A 17536-nucleotide genomic window follows, 5' to 3' on the forward strand; every position below is an offset into this window, starting at 1 on the left:
CCCGTGACTCCGACTCATTCCAGGAAGGAGCTCTGCGCTGGGGGAGGGAGCTGCTGACAGGGAGCGGCTTCGGCTTCGCCATCCCGGGACGGTAGCCTGGGGGGGGGGGGGGGGGGTGCGTGGTGGGGGCAGTGCGGACGGCAGCGCAGGGCCGGCCCGGGGGCCACGGGTCCGGGTGCCGGCAGTAAATTAACCAACGCACCAGCTGAGCCGACCCGACCCCTCCCCCAATCAATACCCAGACCCCTCCCTCCCCTCCCCAACACCCCTCCCCTCCCCACATCAATACCCAGACCCCTCCCTCCCCTCCCCAACACCCCTCCCCTCCCCACATCAATACCCAGACCCCTTCCCTCCCTCCCAACATCAACACCCCGACCCCCTTCCCTCCCCTCACCAACACCCCTCCCCTCCCCACATCAATACCCAGACCCCTCCCCTCAACACCCCGACCCCCTTCCCATCCCTCCCCACCCCGACCCCTCCCCACATCAATACCCAGACCCCTTCCCTCCCCTCATCAACACACCGACCCCTCCCCACATCAATACCCAGACCCCTTCCCTCCCCTCACCAACACCCAGACCCCTTCCCTCCCCTCACCAACACCCAGACCCCTTCCCTCCCCTCATCAACACACCAACCCCTCCCCACATCAATACCCAGACCCCTTAACACCCTGACCCGTCGCCCTTCCACCATCTCTCCCCGACCCCCCACTTCTCACTCCCAATTCCCACCCCTGACACCCTCACCCCCATCACCCTCGAGCATCAACACCGCACCCCCCCCCCGAGCCCCCACAGACAGGAGGCGGAACCCTTGCTCGGGTGCACGACGTGTTTAATGACACACTCCATTAATGCTTCAGCGGTTCGCACACAGACGGCTGGTAAAGGCTGTTAATTGGCGGGTTAGCGGGAACGCGGTGCCGGGACCCTGCCCACCCCAACCCCACCCCCCCCACCCACCCACCCACCCCGCCTCTCCAGCCCGGGCCCGGGGCAGCCGCCTCGTCTCCCCCACCCACTGGGAAGGTGCACAGGGGAAGGCTGGGGGCCTAGCGGTTAAGGCTTTCCAACTTTCCAGAGTTTGAGGCCCGGTGGCTGCGGGTCTCCTGCCCCACCTCCCCTCCCAACCCAGGGAGGTGATGCCAAAAGACAGTGGCAGACTCTCCCTGGCAGCCACTTTGCTTCCTCCCTACCCTCCCAATCAAATGGCCTTTGCTTTCTTTGCAGGCTGCTACCCAAATGTTCCCCCCCACCCCGACCTGCCCCAGGTCGGAGTGGGACCATCTGCCCTGGGGCCCAAACCTCTCCTGAGGGACCTCTCCAAGAGAGACAAGGCCTGATCAGACCTCAGCCTCAACCCCTGCTCTCCAAGCCCCTTCCTGCTCTCCCGGTAACAGTCAGCTTGGCATTAAGCCTGATGGGCATCACCCCCTGATTCCAGTCAACTGGGCTGGCAGGGGAGGGCACAGAGTGGGACGGGAGAGGGAATGGGGTTGTTGGACCCCACATATCTCACAGAATTTGCATAGAGTTCAAGGGTAGATGGACAGGGTTGGTTGGGTGGGGGTGGCAAGACTGTTGCAGCCCCTACCCCCGTCCCGGCCCAGGAGGCAGGGCACCAGGCTTCGGGTGCACAGGAAGATCCCGGTAACACGACACAACATATCACGGTGTATGGTGGTGGGTGGGGTGGGGGGTTTTGCAAAAGTTACAGGTTAATGTTACTGGAGGGTTATTTTTCTTGTTACAAACACTATCGCTGGGCGCGGGTTCTCATTCCCCCCCTCCCCACCGCCTCGCGCGCACGCTCTTTCTCTGTCTCTCTCTCTCCCCATTCGCTTGCTCTCCAGGGCCTCTTCTGGCCATGGCTCAGGCCTTCTTGGGGGGCAGCTTCAGTTTGATGATCTCGTCCTCTGACGGTTGCCGCAGAATGTCTGGTGGGGGAGGCAAGAAGGAATGGATCAGTCACTCTTCTCACCCTGGCCCACTGATTCCTGAGGACCCCTCACCCCCTCCTTAAACCCCGTGGACCTCTCACACCCGGCCCACAAATCCATGGAAACTCCTCCCCTCCCAAACCCTGGGGCCCCATCTGAAACCTTGGGGACCACGAAACAACAGGGACCCCTCTCAAATCCTGGCATCTCACCCTGAGTCCAAAAACCACCCCCCCCCCCCCAAACCTCTGGGGGACTGCTCCCACACTCCAAACCCTGTGGACCTCTCATCCCTCCAGTCCAAAACCCTGGCCGTCCATCCCCCATCTCCCAGACCTTGGAGACACTGCACCCTGCACATACCCCTGGGTTTAAGGTTAAGCCCCAATCGTGCAGGTGGGACAGATTCCGGAATGTGAGGGGGGTGGCTGGAAGAGAGGTGGGACCTATTGACCTTCTGCCCGGGGTTGGGTGCCCTGAGGCTCACCCCTGGATTCTCACCTTTGTACTTGACGGCACTGGGGATGCGGGTAAACTTGGAGTCTACTTCCTCATCCTCGGAGATGTTCAGCACCTTGGTCCTGTAGTCGATCACCATGGTCAGCAGGTCTGGCCGCCTGGACATCTCAAATATGTGTTCGATGTACGAGAGGTTGTCTACGATGGAAGCAGAGACCCATTATGCCTCTATGTTGGGAAGTTGGGAGGAGGTTGGCAGAAGATGGACCAGGGTGGACTGGGCTGGGTAAGAAGACCTGATTTGATTAATACTGTTTTGAGAACAGCGAGGTGAAAGAAGGGGTTGAATTCAATAGGGAGGAGTTCAATCATTGAAGCCCAGGGGCTTGGTGAAAAATCCCAGGTCTGGGCCGCAGTCAGAGGACCAATGGAGAATCCCAGGCCTTTTATCCCATCCGGATGTAGAAGCCTGCATTGGAGTTGGCTGAAAGGACAGGGCTTTGTGCCAAGCCACCGATGCAGCTGTTCGTGGAATGGGGCTGACATTGGTTAGAGGCAGGGGAAATCCCAGGCTATTGGGTCTAGTCAACCTGTGCTAGAGATAGCCACGCTGTGGTCTGAAGTGACCAATGGAGAGCTTGAGATTAATGTGGTGCTGACTTTGGCCTGGAACCGGGGCACAATCGGGAATGTGATGTAACAGCTATGACAGAAATGTGTTTGAAGGGTGCCCAGGGTGGGGTGCTCAATATTGCAGGTTATACAGTGCTCCAAAAGAACAGGCTAAAGGGGAAAGGAGATGGGGTGGCGTTGTCAATCAAGGACAGTATCAGAGCAGGGCTGAGCTGTAATATAAAGTCTGTGGACAGCAATGGAGGATTGGTTTGGGTTACAGTCACGGATGGGGAAGGAAGATGTGTGCGAGTAGTCTATAGTCCCCCAGTACATGACCTGTCGATAGGTCAGAGCATAAATGTGGAAACATCCAGGGCACATTTAAAGGGGAACCTGCAATTATCCCGGGAGATTTTAACTTGGATATTGATTGGACCAGCCAAACTGGCAAGGGAATCATCGAAGAGTGGGTCAGGGATTTCTTTTTAGAGCAGTACATCGCAGAACCCACTGGTAATGGACCAGTTCACGTTAGGTCTGTGTAAGGAGGAAGGATTAATAAAGGATCTTGTGGTTAAAGATCCCCTTGGGGGTAGTAACCACAACATGATAGAATTTCAAATGCAGTTTGAGGATGAACACCACTGGTCCATAAGCAGTGCCTTCAATTTAAATAAGGATAATTATAACGGAATGAGGGAGGAATTGTCCACGGTGGACTGGGTTAACAAGGTAAGAGGTAGGTCTGGAAATGAACAATGGCAGATGTTCAAACAGCTGGTGTATAATGCTCAGCAAGAGTTCATCCTGATCAAAAAGAGGGATCCCATGAGAACGAAGCACAATCCGTGGTTAATAAAGGAGGTCAATGATAATGTTAAATTGAAAAGCAGGGTATACAAAGTGGCAAAGGCTGGTGGTAGACAAGATCTCTGGGAAACTTTTAGGATCCAGCAGCAGAAGACTAAAAGCTCATAAAATGAGAGAACATTTGAAAACTTGCATGTAGTATAGAAACAAACAAACAGTGAAAGTTTCTCTGGGCGTATCGGTAGGAAGAGGGCATCTAAAGGTAAATGTGGGTCTTTGAAAGAACAAAGCCGGTGAGTTAATAACAGCAAACAGAAATAGCACAATTGTTGAATAAATTTTTTTTGCATGTCTTCAACTCGTTAGTCATTGCTGACATCTCGAAAATATCAGATGGGTTAATTTCAAATAAAACTTACAAAAATCCCAATTATAACATATAGAGTATTGGAGAAACTGGGGCGGGGGGTGGGGGGCAGGGGCTGAGGATGGACGTCATCAGGACTCACTGGACTGCACCCAAGGGATTTAAAGGATGTGGCTGCAGAGATAGTGGCTCCATTGGTTGAACAGGTACCAGAATATTGGAAAACAGCCAATGAGACTCCCTTGTTCAAAACAAAATGAGAGAGGTAGAAGGCAGGGAACTACAGGCCAGTTAGTTTAACATCTACTGTTTGCGAGATGCTAAAGTAACAAAAGAGGACATAGCTAATCATCGAGGAAAACTGAATATAATCAAACCTCTGTACAGAGGGATCTTGGGGTCCAAGTCCATAGCTCCCAGAAAGTGGCCGCACAAGTCGATAGGGTGCTTGCCTTTTATTAAGGCATTGAGTTCAAGAGGCAGGAGGTTATACTGCAGCTTTACATAACCCTGGTTAGGCCACAGCTGGAGTATTGCATTCATTTCTGGTTGCCCCATTATATAGGAAAGATGTGGATGCTATGGAGAGGGGGCAGAAGAGGTTTACCAGGGTGTTGCCTGGATTAGAGCGTATCTATGAGGAGAGGTCGGACAAACTTGAGTTGTTTTCTCTGGACTGGCAGAGGCTGAGGGGAGACCTGATAGAGGGTTATAAAATTATGAGAGGCATAGACAGAGTAGGCAGCCTGGATCTTTTTCCCAGGGTATCCTAGAGGGCATGTATTTAAAGGTGAGAGGGGGAAAGTTCAAAGGAGATGTGTGGGATAATTTTTTTTTACACAGAGAGGTGGGTGCCTGGAATGCACTGCCAGGGGGTGGTGCTGGAGGCCGATGCAATAGAGGCATCTAAGAGACTCTGAGGTAGGCACATGGATGTGCAGAGAATGGATCACATTCAGGCAGAAGGGATTAGGTACCATTAGCTTAATTGGTTCGGCACAACGTCATGGGTCGAGGTGTATTGTTCTATGTCATAGTCATGAAAGGTAATTCATGTTTGACAAATTTGCTCAAGTTCTTTGAGGACATGACAGGGAGAGTTAATAGAGGGAAACCTGTAGATATCTTCATTAGTCACATGTACATCGAAACACAGTGAAATGCATCCTTTTGCGTAGAGTGTTCTGGGCGTCAGCCCGCAAGTGTCGCCACGCTTCCGGCGCCAACGTAGCACGCCCACAACTTCCTAACCCGTATGTCTTTGGAATGTGGGAGGAAACCGGAGCACCCGGAGGAAACCCACGCAGACACGGGGAGAACGTACAAACTCTTTACAGATAGCGGCCAGAATTGAACCTGGTTCGCTGGCGCTGTAAAGTGTTACACTAACCGCTACACTATGGTGGCCGTAGATGTAGTGTATTTAGATTTCCAAAAGGCATTTGACAAGGTACCACAAAAGAGGTTGATGCATAAATTAAAAGCCCGTGATAATGGAAGAGCTGTGTTGGAATGGATTGAAAACTGGTTGTCTCATGGGAAACAGAGAGTTCGAATAAATGAGTCCTTATCAGACTGGAAGGAGGTAACAAGTGAAGTAACCCAGGGGTCAGATCTAGGCCTACAATCGTTCTCCATTTACATCAATGAGCTGGAGGAAGAAAGCGTATGTAAGATTTCCAAATTTACCAATAACACGAAAATAGGTGGAAGGGCATGTTGTGATGAGGATACTGTGATTCTGCAATGGGATAAAGTTAGATTGAGTGACGGAGATGGAGTTTAATGTGGGGAAGTGTGAGGTCGTGTCAGTTCGACAAATCAAAAGGCAAATTACCTAACTGGCGAAAGTCTGCAAGTGAGTGAAGTTCAGAGGGATTGAGGCATTGCAGCGCATGAATTACAAAAAGCAAGCAGGCAGGTCCAACAAGTAGTTAAAGGAGGAGGACAAGAGAGGCCACAGATGCCGGAATCTGGAGCAACAAACAATGCGCTGGAGGAGCTCAGCGGGTCATGCAGCATCTGTGGGAGGAAAGGAATCGTCAGCCGACAGTTTCTTTCCTCCCACAGATGCTGCATGACCCGCTGAGCTCCTCCAGCGCATTGTTGCTCTAGCTGAGAAGGAATTTTGGCTTCATTGCAAAGGTGTTGGTTTTTAAAACCTGGGACGTTTTGATGCATTTGTACAGAGTGTTGGTGAGGCCACACCTGGAATACAGTGTCCCTAAAAAGAGATAAAGTAACTTTGCAGCGTAAGGGAGATTCACCGGGCTAATTCCTGGGACAAGAGGGTTGTTCTGCCAAGAGAGGCTAAGTGGTTTGGGTCTGAGTTCCTTGGAGTTCAGAAGGATGAGGGATGACCTCATTCAAACATATAGGATCCGAAGGGGGGCTGACAGGGTAGATGTCGGGACGCTTGCAGTAGTGGGAGATTCTTGGACAAGGGGATATAGCTACAAGGGGCTGGTCATTTAAAACTGAGGTACAGAGAATGGAGGGATATAGATCATGTGCAGGCAGAAGGATTAGGTGTCATTGGCTTAATGAGTTCAGCACAACATCGTGGGCCGAAGGGCCTGTTCCTGTGCTATACTGTTCTATGTTCTAGTCAACATGGTTTTATGAAAGGTAAATCATTCAGATCAATCACTCATGTAGAAATTACTTCTTGCAAAGTGTGGTGAATCTCTGGAGTTCTCTGCCCCAGTGGGTGGTGGAAGCTGTATTTAAATATTTCATAGATCAAGGGATAGAGGGATATGGAGAGATGGTACAGAATAGGAGCTGAGGCCAGCACAGATCAGCCATAGTCATATTGAATGGTGGGGCAGCTTAGAAGAACCTGATAGCCTACTCCTGCTCCTCTTGTGTTCTTGTATTCTCAGTTTTTAGGTCCAGTCAGGGCCTGAAACTCTGACTGGAATCGAATTGAATTGGGTCTCGTGCAAAGGAATGGTCAGGACGGATTTGTTCATGGGAGGTCACATCTCACAAATTTGATCAAGTTTTTTGAGCAGTGGCCAAGAGATTGACGAGGGCAGGGCAATAGATGTGGTCTACGTGGACTTTAGCAAAGCCTTCGACAAGGTCTCTCATGGTAAGCTGGTGCAGAAGGTTAGATCACATGGGATCCAGGGTGAGCCAGCCAATTGGATGCAAAATTGGCTGGGTGGGAGTGGAGTGTTGTTTATCAAACCAGAGGCCTGTGACCAGTGGTGTGCCGCTGGGATCAATGGTGGATCCACTGTTTTTTGTCATTATTAATAATTCAGATGAGCGTGTAAGTAGCATGGTTAGTAAGTTTGCAGGTCACACCAAAATGTAGTTGACAGTGAACAAAGCTGTCCGAGGTTCCAATAGTATATAGAGAGTGGGATAGCAGGCAAGCGAATGGCAGAGGGAATTTAACAGACGAATGTGAAGTTAAACCAGGCCAGGATAGACACAGTGGAAGACAGGGCCCTGGGGAGTGTTGTTGAACAGCAAGACCTAGGGGTACAAGTACATAGTTCCTTGAAAATAGCAACACAAATTAGACGGGGGTGGTGAAGGAGGGAAATGGCACACTTGCTTTCGTCAGACGAGGCACCGAGTACAGGAGTTGGGGCGTCGCGTTACTTTTGTACAAATTGTTGGATAGACCACACTTGAAGTATTGCGCGCGGGTCTGGTCACCATCCTGTAGGAAGGATGTGACTTTGCTTGAGAGGGTGCAGAACAGATTCCCGGGAACGTCGCCGGAACTGGGGGGCTTGAGTTAGAAGGAGAGACTGGATAGGCTGGGGCTGTTTTCCTTAGAATGAGGCTGAGGGATGACATGACGGAGGTGTATAAAATCATGAGGGGCTCAGATAAGGTGGATGGTCACAGTTGTTTTCCCCAGGGTAGGGGAGTCTAAAACGGGAGGGCATAGGCTTAAGGTGAGAGGGAAAAGTTTTAAAGGGGTCCTGAGGGGGGCAAGCTTTCCGACACAGAGGGTGCTGAAAAGAGCTGCCAGAGGAAGTGGTCAAGGTGAGTACAATTACAACATTTAAAAGGCATTTGGACATGTTCCTGGAGAGGTTTCAAGGATACGGGCGAAATGCTGACTAGCTTAGAAAGGCATTTTGGCCGGCATGGACAAGTTGGGCCGAAAGGCCTCTTTTTGTATGGTATCATCGAGTGTATGAACTAGGGTTTCGGGAAGAAGGTGAGGTAGAGGGTAAGTGAGCGGTGGGCGAGGGGACTCCTGTGGGACCGTGAAGGGCCCAGGATAGAATCTCTGGCCTTTGGGCATAGCCTAGTGTATACGTCTGCGATGGAGTCGGACTGGTCCTTGTGCACGTATCCGATGGGGTGGGTGAGTGGGTCGCAGGCCTGGCAGGGTTCCTACCTTTGGAGAGCTTGTCGTGTTTCTCGAGGAAGCTGAACCACTCCTTGCAGCCGGTCAGCTGCTCGTTCTTGTCACTCGGGATGTCCTCCTTGCAGGCCAGCTTCAGCTGGGCCAGGTCCTCCGACGTGATGTTGGACGACAGGTCCTCCAGCAGTGCGGCAAACTGTCCCGGGACGGTGTCAGTCATGGTCTGTACAGGGAGGGGCGGGGGAGAGGGAGAGATGGTTAGAGGCAGGGAGAGAGAGAGAGACAGGGGGTGAGGGAGAAGGTTTGACTGTGGGGATTAGAGAGAGGCAGGTGGTCAAAGGAGGGTCCAGAGGGATGGTTGTGAGGAGTGGGATAGAGGGGGAGGGTTGGATGGGGAATTGGGAGATAGGGGGATAGTTAGAGAGGTGGGGGGAGAGTCGGGGAGGTGAGCGTTTGAGAGGGAGGAAGAGAGAGTCAGGGAGGTGAGCGTTAGAGAGGGAGGAAGAGAGAGTCAGGGAGGTGAGCGTTAGAGAGGTAGGGGGAGAGTCGGGGAGGTGAGCGTTTGAGAGGGAGGAGGAGAGTGGGAGGGAGGGGGAGAGAGTCGGGGAGTGAGGGTTTGAGAGGGGGGAGAGAGTCGGAGTGAGGGTTTGAGAGGGAGGGGGAGAGAGTCAGGGGAGTGAGGGTTTGAGAGGGAGGGGGAGAGAGAGGGGAGTGAGGGTTTGAGAGGGGGAGAGAGTCGGAGTGAGGGTTTGAGAGGGAGGGGGAGAGAGTCAGGGGAGTGGGGGTTTGAGAGGGAGGGGGAGAGAGAGGGGAGTGAGGGTTTGAGAGGGGGGAGTCGGAGTGAGGGTTTGAGAGGGAGGGGGAGAGAGAGGGGAGTGAGGGTTTGAGAGGGGGGAGTCGGAGTGAGGGTTTGAGAGGGAGGGGGAGAGAGTCAGGGGAGTGAGGGTTTGAGAGGGAGGAGGGTTGGAGGGACGGGTGAGAGTTTGGAGGTGAGAAGAGTTTTGTAGGGTAGAGAAAGGCAGAGGGCAGGGGAGAGGGGGAAGGATGGGTAGGAAGGGAGATTGGAAGTCGTGGAGTAGGAGAGAGGGTAGGGAATGGATGTGTAGGGGAGGAGAGGAGGGCGGAAAGACCGACTGGCAGATGAAGAGGGGGGAAAGGGGAGACAAGATGGAGCAGGTTGAAGCACAACCCCCTCCAGCCCCCTCCTCATTCATCTCTCCCTTCCACCTTCTATCTCCCAGCTCCCCTCCTCCTCCTCCACCCCCTCTATCCCCCTCCAACTTAGCTCCTCCTGCCCCACTTTCCTCCTCACCCTACCACCCTGCCCCCTCCTCTCCCCTGCCTTTCCCTCCTTCCCTGGCTCAGTTGGGCCTGTTCTACTGCCTCCCGCGGTCCGTTCCCGCTCTCTCCCGTCCCCAGCTTCTCCTCCCCCCCCCCACCCCGGACGAGATGATCCCATCACACCCCTTCCCCCTCCCCCCCAACAACACCGGCGTTGCCAGCGATTCCACATCCAGCCTGCTGTTGCCCTGACAACCAGGCTTTCCTGTGGTGCTTGGGGAGAGGTTGCCTGGGTAACCATTCGGCATCAGCCGATCGGGCCCAGTGCGCTCCGAGGCCGAGCTTCGGGGTAAACTGACAGGGGAGGCTGGGTCCGGGGACAGGATGCTGGAAAGCCGACCCAGGAGAGGCCCAGGCCAGAGACCGGCTGGACACAGCCGAGTATTAAATGAAGCAGGGAGAGAATAGGGTCCTTTCCCAGGAGAGGGGCAAGGCCCATGAGGCCCCCATCCCAGGAGGCCTGTGGGGTCCCGTCCCGGGGGAGGTGGGTGGGGGTGAGGCCTGAGGGAAAGCCCAGGGCCTGGTCTGAGATTTACACCGAGAGTAGTCAATGTCATGGGATGGACGAGGACTCTCGTCTCCACCATCGGCTGGGAAGGGTTAACCAGACTGGCCCCTGGTGGAACCTGCAGCAGACTCCCAGAGCTGGTTGACATTCCGGGAGCATCACTTATCCTCGGCACGTGATTCCTGGCCCACAGAACAAACACCGCTTCCATTCAACAGCGCTTCAATGAATCCTCTCACAAACAGGCAGGTTTGACAGGCAAACAACATAGTGAGCAGTCCCAGCCTGTAACTGACTCCCAGGGATCTGTTGTTCTGTAAACCCCCAAACCCCTCAGTTAGATCCCAGCCTGGAACCCACTCCTGGGGATCTGTCACTATATCTACAAACCCCTGTCCACCCCTCCCCACCCCCACCCACCCCACGTTAGGTTGCAGCCTGTTTGTTGGCCCAGCTTTGGCAGTCTGTGCAGTGATTTCCGGCAGGATTTAAGTTGTATCACCCATTGGATGTCGGAGAGCTGGCTGCAAATTAGATAATCCTGTGGCCATTGTTCGGATGTTGCGCTGATGTGGGGGGGGGGGGGTGGGGGGAGCGGTGGGAAGGAAGAGGAGTTGCAGGTCCCGTGGTTGGCGAGGAGACTGAGAGTTCCTGCTGGGACCACAGACAATGAGATCATTCAGGCAAGCCTGGGCTCTGAGTCACTGGCAGCCGCACCACACCAACCCGATCCCAGGCTGCTCACCGACCGCACCCCACTCTGTCCCCACTGCCACCCCCAGCTCCCTCTCGTCCTCTATCTGCCCCCCTTTTCTCTTCCACCTCTCTCTGCCCCATTCTCTCCAACTCTCCCTCCCACCCCCAGTCTCTCACTCACCCCCTCTTGTCTCCCCCTCCAAGCTCTGACTTCCATTTCATCTCTCTCTGTCTCTGTCTCTCTGTCTCTCTGTCTCTCTGTCTCTCTGTCTCTCTGTCTCTCTGTCTCTCTGTCTCTCTGTCTCTCTCTATCAATGTGCATGCTTTGTTGAACTGTTCAATGGCTTTGTGGTTCCAGAACTTTCCGTCCTCTCCCTTCACTCGTCCAGAGGACATCCTCTCCTGGCACAGACCCAGCACAGAGCAGCCAGTGCAGCGAGTAAACAATCAAATCAGAGGTGGGGGGGGGGGGGTGGGTGGGGATGAGAGAGAGTAGGGGCACAGGGGAGAGGGGTGGGGGAGGGAAGAGAGGAGAAGTAGACAGATGGGGGGAGAGAGACGAGAAAGAGGGAGAGAGGGAGGGGAGTAGTGGGCACAATTCGCACTCTCCCATCCTCAATTTGCCCATTACCCCCCATTACTTGGATTTACATGCTGCCTCTTACACCGCCCGTCCCCCCCACCTGTTCGTACTGGCCTCTACTCCCCTCCATCTTCCAGTCCAGATGGCCTCCGTCTGAAACACTGAAACATCAATTGTCCATTTCCCCCCATAGATGCTGCCCGACCCGCTGAGTTCCTCTAGCGCGTTATGTGTTGGGAGACAGAGAGAGAGAAGGGGGGGGAGGGAGGGAGAGGGAGAAACAGGAATGGAAGAAGGGAGAGACAGGGATGAGAGAAAGGGGCAAAAGATGGGGCGAGAGATGGGTAGAGGGGGGAGGGACAGGAGGGAGAGAGGGAGGGAGGGATGGGACAGGGGAGGGAGAGGGAGGGGGGAGGGAGAGACGGCGAGGGGAGACGAGAGAGGGGGAGATGAGGGGGAGGTACGAGGAGAGCAGGAGGGAGACGGAGAGAGACGGGAGAGGGGGAGGGATGAGGAGAGAGGGAAAGAGTGTGAGAGAGAGAGGGAGGGTGAGAGAGAAGATGGAAGAAAGGGTGAGTGAAAGGGGGTGAGGGAGGATAATGGTCAGAGAGGGGGTGGGAGAGAGAGAGAGGGGTGAGGGAGGAGGCTGAGAGGGGAGGTAGAGAGGGGAGAGAGTTGGAGAGGGGGCAGTGGGGGGAGGGGGAGAGCGAGGGGGGAGAGTGGGAGAGGGACTGGTGGGAGACGGGGTGGAAAGGGGGGAGGTGGGATGTGGTGGTGGAGGGGGAGGATGAGGGGAGGGAGAAGTGGGGAGGAAAGAGGGGCAGATGGGAGGAGGGAGAGTGGGGGACAGTGGGGCAGGTGGGAGAGAGGGGGTTGGAGAGGGGGTGAGGGGGGTGGGTGGGGGAGAGAGGAGGGCAGGGGGGGGGGGAGGAGACTGGGAGAGATGGGAGATGTGGGGGAGAGCACCGAAAGGGAAGTGGAGGTGGGGCGAGTGTCAAAGAAGTTTAGAAATTGAGACAACAGGGGCAAGGGAGAAGAAGATCTGGGGTATTGCATTCAATTCTGGTCACCCCAGAAAGCACGTGGCGGCTTTGGAGAGGGTGCAGAAGAGATTCACCAGGATGCTGCCCGCATCATGAGGTTGGACACACTTGGGTTGTTCTCTCTGGAGCAGCGGAGGCTGAAGGGAGACCTGACAGAAGTTTATAAGATTATGAGAGGCATAGAAAGAGCAGACAGCCGGTATCTTTGTCTTAGGGTCGAAATGTCGAATACTGGAGGGCATTCATTTAAGGTGAGAGGGAGTACGTTCGAAAGGCATGTATGGGGCAAGTATTTTTTTCAACATGGAAAATGGTGGGTGCCTGGAACGTAGGGGTGGTACTGGAGACGAATACAACAGAGGCATTCAGAGGCTCTTAGATAGGTACATAGATGTGCAGACAATAACGGGATATGGACATTGTATTGGCAGAAGGGATTAGTTGGGCGTTTAATTACTAGTTTAGTTAGTTCGGCACAGCATTGTGGGTCGAAGGGCCTGTTCCCGTGCTCTTCTATGTAAGATGGTGGAAGAGCAATCCATGGTCATAGATCCACGGACTCCTCACAGTCTCTGCTCGCGATGGGAGGATACCAATCAGGTCCCAACGACGAGGGTACAGCATTACACGGCTGGGAGCATTAAAGCAGCACCGGGAGAGGGCGAGTGGTGTACTGAGCGAGCTCAGGATGCAGCCGCCCATGGAGAATAGTGGAGGGGTTACAGAGATAGGGAGGGGTGTAGGGGCTCAAGGGGGTTACAGAGGGAGGGGTGTGGGGCTGGGGGAATAACAGAGAGGGAGGGGTGTAGGGGCTGGAGGGGGGTTACAGAGATAGGGAGGGGTTAGAGGGGGTTACAGAGCTTAGGGGATGGAGGGGGTTACAGGAATAGGGAGAGATGTAGGCGCTGTAGGGGGTTACAAAGGTGAGGACGAGTGTAGGGTTACAGAGATAGGGAGGGCTGTTGGGGCTGGAGGGTGTTACAGGGATAGGGAGGGGTGTAGAGGCCGGGCAGGGGTTACAGAGGTAGGGAGGGTGTATGGGCTGGAGGGGTGTTCAAGGATGGGGATGGGTGTTGCTTCAGGAGGGGGGGATTGCAGGTGAACTGAGTTCAGATGGAGTAGTGAGGGGCATTACACAGCATGTGGAGATATCCATTCACTCTGAGGTGTTGAAAGGTGCAGTTACCAAAAGTGATGGCTTGCATCCTGTGAGCTGGAACATCTCACTCTCCATAAGTTGATCTAAGTCATTAATCAGGAAATTGCACAGGTGTGGCTCATTCCCAAATAAATCTGGGATAGGTGAAGCAACATTGAATCAATTAGCAAATAGAGCTATTATGAAAATATGTTCCATAACACAGCGGCCAGAACTGTGCAGAGTGCTCCTAGCGTGGTCTGCTGAAAACCTTTCAAGTATTGGACGTGCCACCAGGTTACGTGGAGATAGAGCTGAAGGAGCTGCCAGTGTTTGCACAGATCAGTAGGGGTGTAGATGACGGAGGGGGGTTACGGGGCGTAGATGACGGAGGGGGGTTACAGGGGCGTAGATGACGGAGGGGGGGTTACAGGGGCGTAGAAGGAGGGTGTTACAGTGGTGGGTCAGGGTGAGGGGGGAGTGACAGGTGGGTCAGGGTAGGAGGGGGGTTATGGGGGAGTTACCTTGATGGCAGGAGGGTTACGGAGGGGGTTACAGAAATGGGAAGGGGAGGGGGATTACGGGGAGTTACGGAGATGGGGAGTGCAAGGGGGGCTATGGAGGTTACAGGGGAGGGTGGGAGTCGGTTCCAGGGTGTTACAGAGATGGAGTGAGGGGTTACAGGGGTTTACAGATGGGGTGAAGGGGGTTACAGAGATGGGGAGGGCGAGGGGGTTACGGGGGCTTACAGAGATGACAGGGTTACAGAGATGGGAGGATGGGTGGGGTTACGGGGTGTTACAAAGTTGGTGAGGGCTGGGAGGTTACAGGGGAGGGCAGGGGTGTTACGGGGGTTATGGCGAGGGCAGGGGTGTTACGGAGGAGGGCAGGGGTGTTACGGGGTGGTTACAGGGAGGGTAGGGGATTATGGGTGTTACAGAGATGGGGAGGGTGAGGGGAGTTACAGAGATGGGGAAGGTCTGGGGGTTATTGGGGAGGTTACAGAGATGGCGGGAAGGTTACGGGCCTTCAGAGATGGGGAGGATGAGGGGGTTACAGAGATGGGGTGAGGGGGGTTACAGAGATGGGGAGGGTGAGGGTTACAGAGCTGGGGGGGCAGTTACAGAGATGGGGCAGGTGGGGTTCTAGAGTTGCGGAAGGCAAGGGGGTTACAGGGGAGGGTGATGGGGATAGATGGGGAGGGCGAGGGGGGGATACAGAGATGGGGAGGGCGAGGGGGGATACAGAGATGGGGAGGGCGAGGGGGGGGATACAGAGATGGGGAGGGCGAGGGGGGGTCACAGAGATGGGGAGGGCGGAGGTGTGTTGGTTACAGAGATGGGGAGATCGAGGGGGTTACAGAGATGGGGAGATCGAGGGGGTTACAGAGATGGGGAGATCGAGGGGGTTACAGAGATGGGGAGATCGAGGGGGTTACAGAGATGGGGAGATCGAGGGGGTTACAGAGATGGGGAGATCGAGGGGGTTACAGAGATGGGGAGGGCGGAGGTGTGTTGGTTACAGAGATGGGGAGGGCGGAGGTGTGTTGGTTACAGAGATGGGGAGGGTGAGGGGGTTACAGAGATGGGGAGGGTGAGGGGGTTACAGAGATGGGGAGGGTGGAGGTGTGTTGGTTACAGAGATGGGGAGGGTGAGGGGGTTACAGAGATGGGGAGGGTGAGGGGGTTACAGAGATGGGGAGGGTGAGGGGGTTACAGAGATGGGGAGGGTGAGGGGGTTACAGAGATGGGGAGGGTGAGGGGGTTACAGAGATGGGGAGGGTGAGGGGGTTACAGAGATGGGGAGGGTGAGGGGGTTACAGAGATGGGGAGGGTGAGGGGGTTACAGAGATGGGGAGGGTGAGGGGGTTACAGAGATGGGGAGGGTGAGGGGGTTACAGAGATGGGGAGGGTGAGGGGGTTACAGAGATGGGGAGGGTGAGGGGGTTACAGAGATGGGGAGGGTGAGGGGGTTACAGAGATGGGGAGGGTGAGGGGGTTACAGAGATGGGGAGGGTGAGGGGGTTACAGAGATGGGGAGGGTGAGGGGGTTACAGAGATGGGGAGGGTGAGGGGGTTACAGAGATGGGGAGGGTGACAGACGTGGGTATGTTGGGTGTGGAGTGGGTTGCAGAGGTGGAGGGGCTGGGGGGCGTGGTTACTGCAATAGCTGTGCCGGTGTCACGGGTGGATATGGAGACATGGAGGGGGTGGGGGACGACGTCGTGTGGATGGGCAGACAACGAATTTTAAAACCATCCTCTTGATCCTCCTTCCTGTTGTCTGAAAGTGGGAATGGAAGGCGGGATCCAGCTCAGCCCGGCCTCCGGCCACTGCATCCGCTGCGACTGCGATGGTGTCTGAGGCTGGCGGAATGGAGAGGTTACTGGAGGGAACTGTCTGAATAATAACTGGGGCAGAACGGGTTAATCACCAGCAAGGGGGAAAAAAAGGAGGGCGACACAGAGATCTACAGCAGGAAAGTGACAGGGCGAGGGAGAATGATAGGGAGAGGAGGGGGTGACAAATAGGGTTTGAAAGTGGGACAGAGAAACAGAAAAAGGAAGGGAAAGAGAAAGTGAAGCGAATCAGACAAGACTCGGAGAGAGAAGCAGCTGGGAGATGATGAAATCGCGACTCTTCCAGACAGACGGACTGTGGCTTTAAGAGTCTGCAGTAAACAAGTGCGAGCGAGCGGCTGCGAAGGACAGTAGGTTGTGCTCAGGTACAGACAGCCGGCGCTCCAGCCCAGCCCGTCTCCCACACACACTCACACCTCGCCTCACTCAGTAAGGCTGCACCGGCGCATCAGACTGCAGACACACACACACAAGCTAACTGACCTACTAACACACGCACACATTCTCACACAGACGCGCACTCAGCCTCTCCCTCTCTCTCTCTCACACACACACATGGACACGCAGGCACGCTCATTTGCACGCACACACACAGGCATACTGACACACATTCTCACACAGACCCACAGAAATAACGGTGCAGAGAATCAACCCACAACGCTCTCATTCCCACCCTGTCAGGAATCAGTGTGTGTTTGCAGAGAGAGAGAGGCCGTGATTTCTCACTCCCTGACCCTCCGAACATTTTTCCGGCTCGGCCCCGAGCCGTCCGCCAGCTCACTCCCGCGTCAGCTGCTGCAGCGGAAAGGAATTTCATTCAAGGAAGCAGCCAGCTCCCTGTTGCACACAGCTCTGCACGGCCGAGTTATTTCCTCTCTGCCGAGAAGGAGATGGGGGGCGGGGTGGGGAGGGGGAGAGAGAGAGAGAGAGAGGTACAGAGACAGACAGAGAGAGGGAGTTGGGATGGAGATGGACCGGGGAAGGGAGAGACGGAGAAAGAGACAGCGAGGGGGAGGGGGAGAGAGATGGAGGGACAATGTGAGGGAGGGTGAATGAGGGGCGGCAGATAAAGAGACCAGAATGGAGATGGGGAAGGCGGGGTACGGGGCGGCGCTCTCTCCTACCGGCAGCGGGGTCGATCCTGCAGGCAGACGGTTGCTGGCGCCGGAGACAGCCACCTCCCCCTCTCCGATGGAAGCTGCCGCTCGTTTCCCACTTCCCCAGGGGTAAGGATGCGAGAGAAGGAGAGAGGGCGGGGAGCGCGGCGGGAGCAGCCCGCTCATTGGGCCAGCCACACTGTGGCCAGCGGGGAGCGGCGCTGTGACAGGCT

General features: G+C 55.1%; 1 protein-coding gene across 1 annotated transcript; it reads right to left on the reverse strand.

Annotated features, from left to right (window-relative positions):
• Window positions 1-826: 826 nt before the first annotated feature.
• LOC127580891 (astrocytic phosphoprotein PEA-15) lies at window positions 827-17504 on the reverse strand. The gene is made up of 4 exons (XM_052034868.1): window positions 17331-17504; window positions 8572-8761; window positions 2450-2605; window positions 827-1945 (listed from the first exon to the last, which is right to left on the reverse strand). The coding sequence occupies exons 1-4, from the start codon at window positions 17487-17489 to the stop codon at window positions 1881-1883; spliced, it is 570 nt and encodes a 189-aa protein (XP_051890828.1). The 5' UTR covers window positions 17490-17504; the 3' UTR covers window positions 827-1880.
• Window positions 17505-17536: the final 32 nt, after the last annotated feature.

This window comes from Pristis pectinata, chromosome 20 (assembly GCF_009764475.1).
Source record: "Pristis pectinata isolate sPriPec2 chromosome 20, sPriPec2.1.pri, whole genome shotgun sequence".
NCBI lineage: Eukaryota > Metazoa > Chordata > Chondrichthyes > Rhinopristiformes > Pristidae > Pristis > Pristis pectinata.

Excerpts from the sequence above, each read along its gene's own strand:
- LOC127580891 (XM_052034868.1), bottom strand. The coding sequence starts at position 17,489 with ATGAGCGGGCTGCTCCCGCCGCGCTCCCCGCCCTCTCTCCTTCTCTCG. Across the intron at positions 8,762-17,330 it reads CAGGATCGACCCCGCTGCCG|ACCATGACTGACACCGTCCC; the intron begins GTAGGAGAGAGC and ends CTCCCTGTACAG. Across the intron at positions 2,606-8,571 it reads ACACGACAAGCTCTCCAAAG|ACAACCTCTCGTACATCGAA; the intron begins GTAGGAACCCTG and ends CTTCCATCGTAG.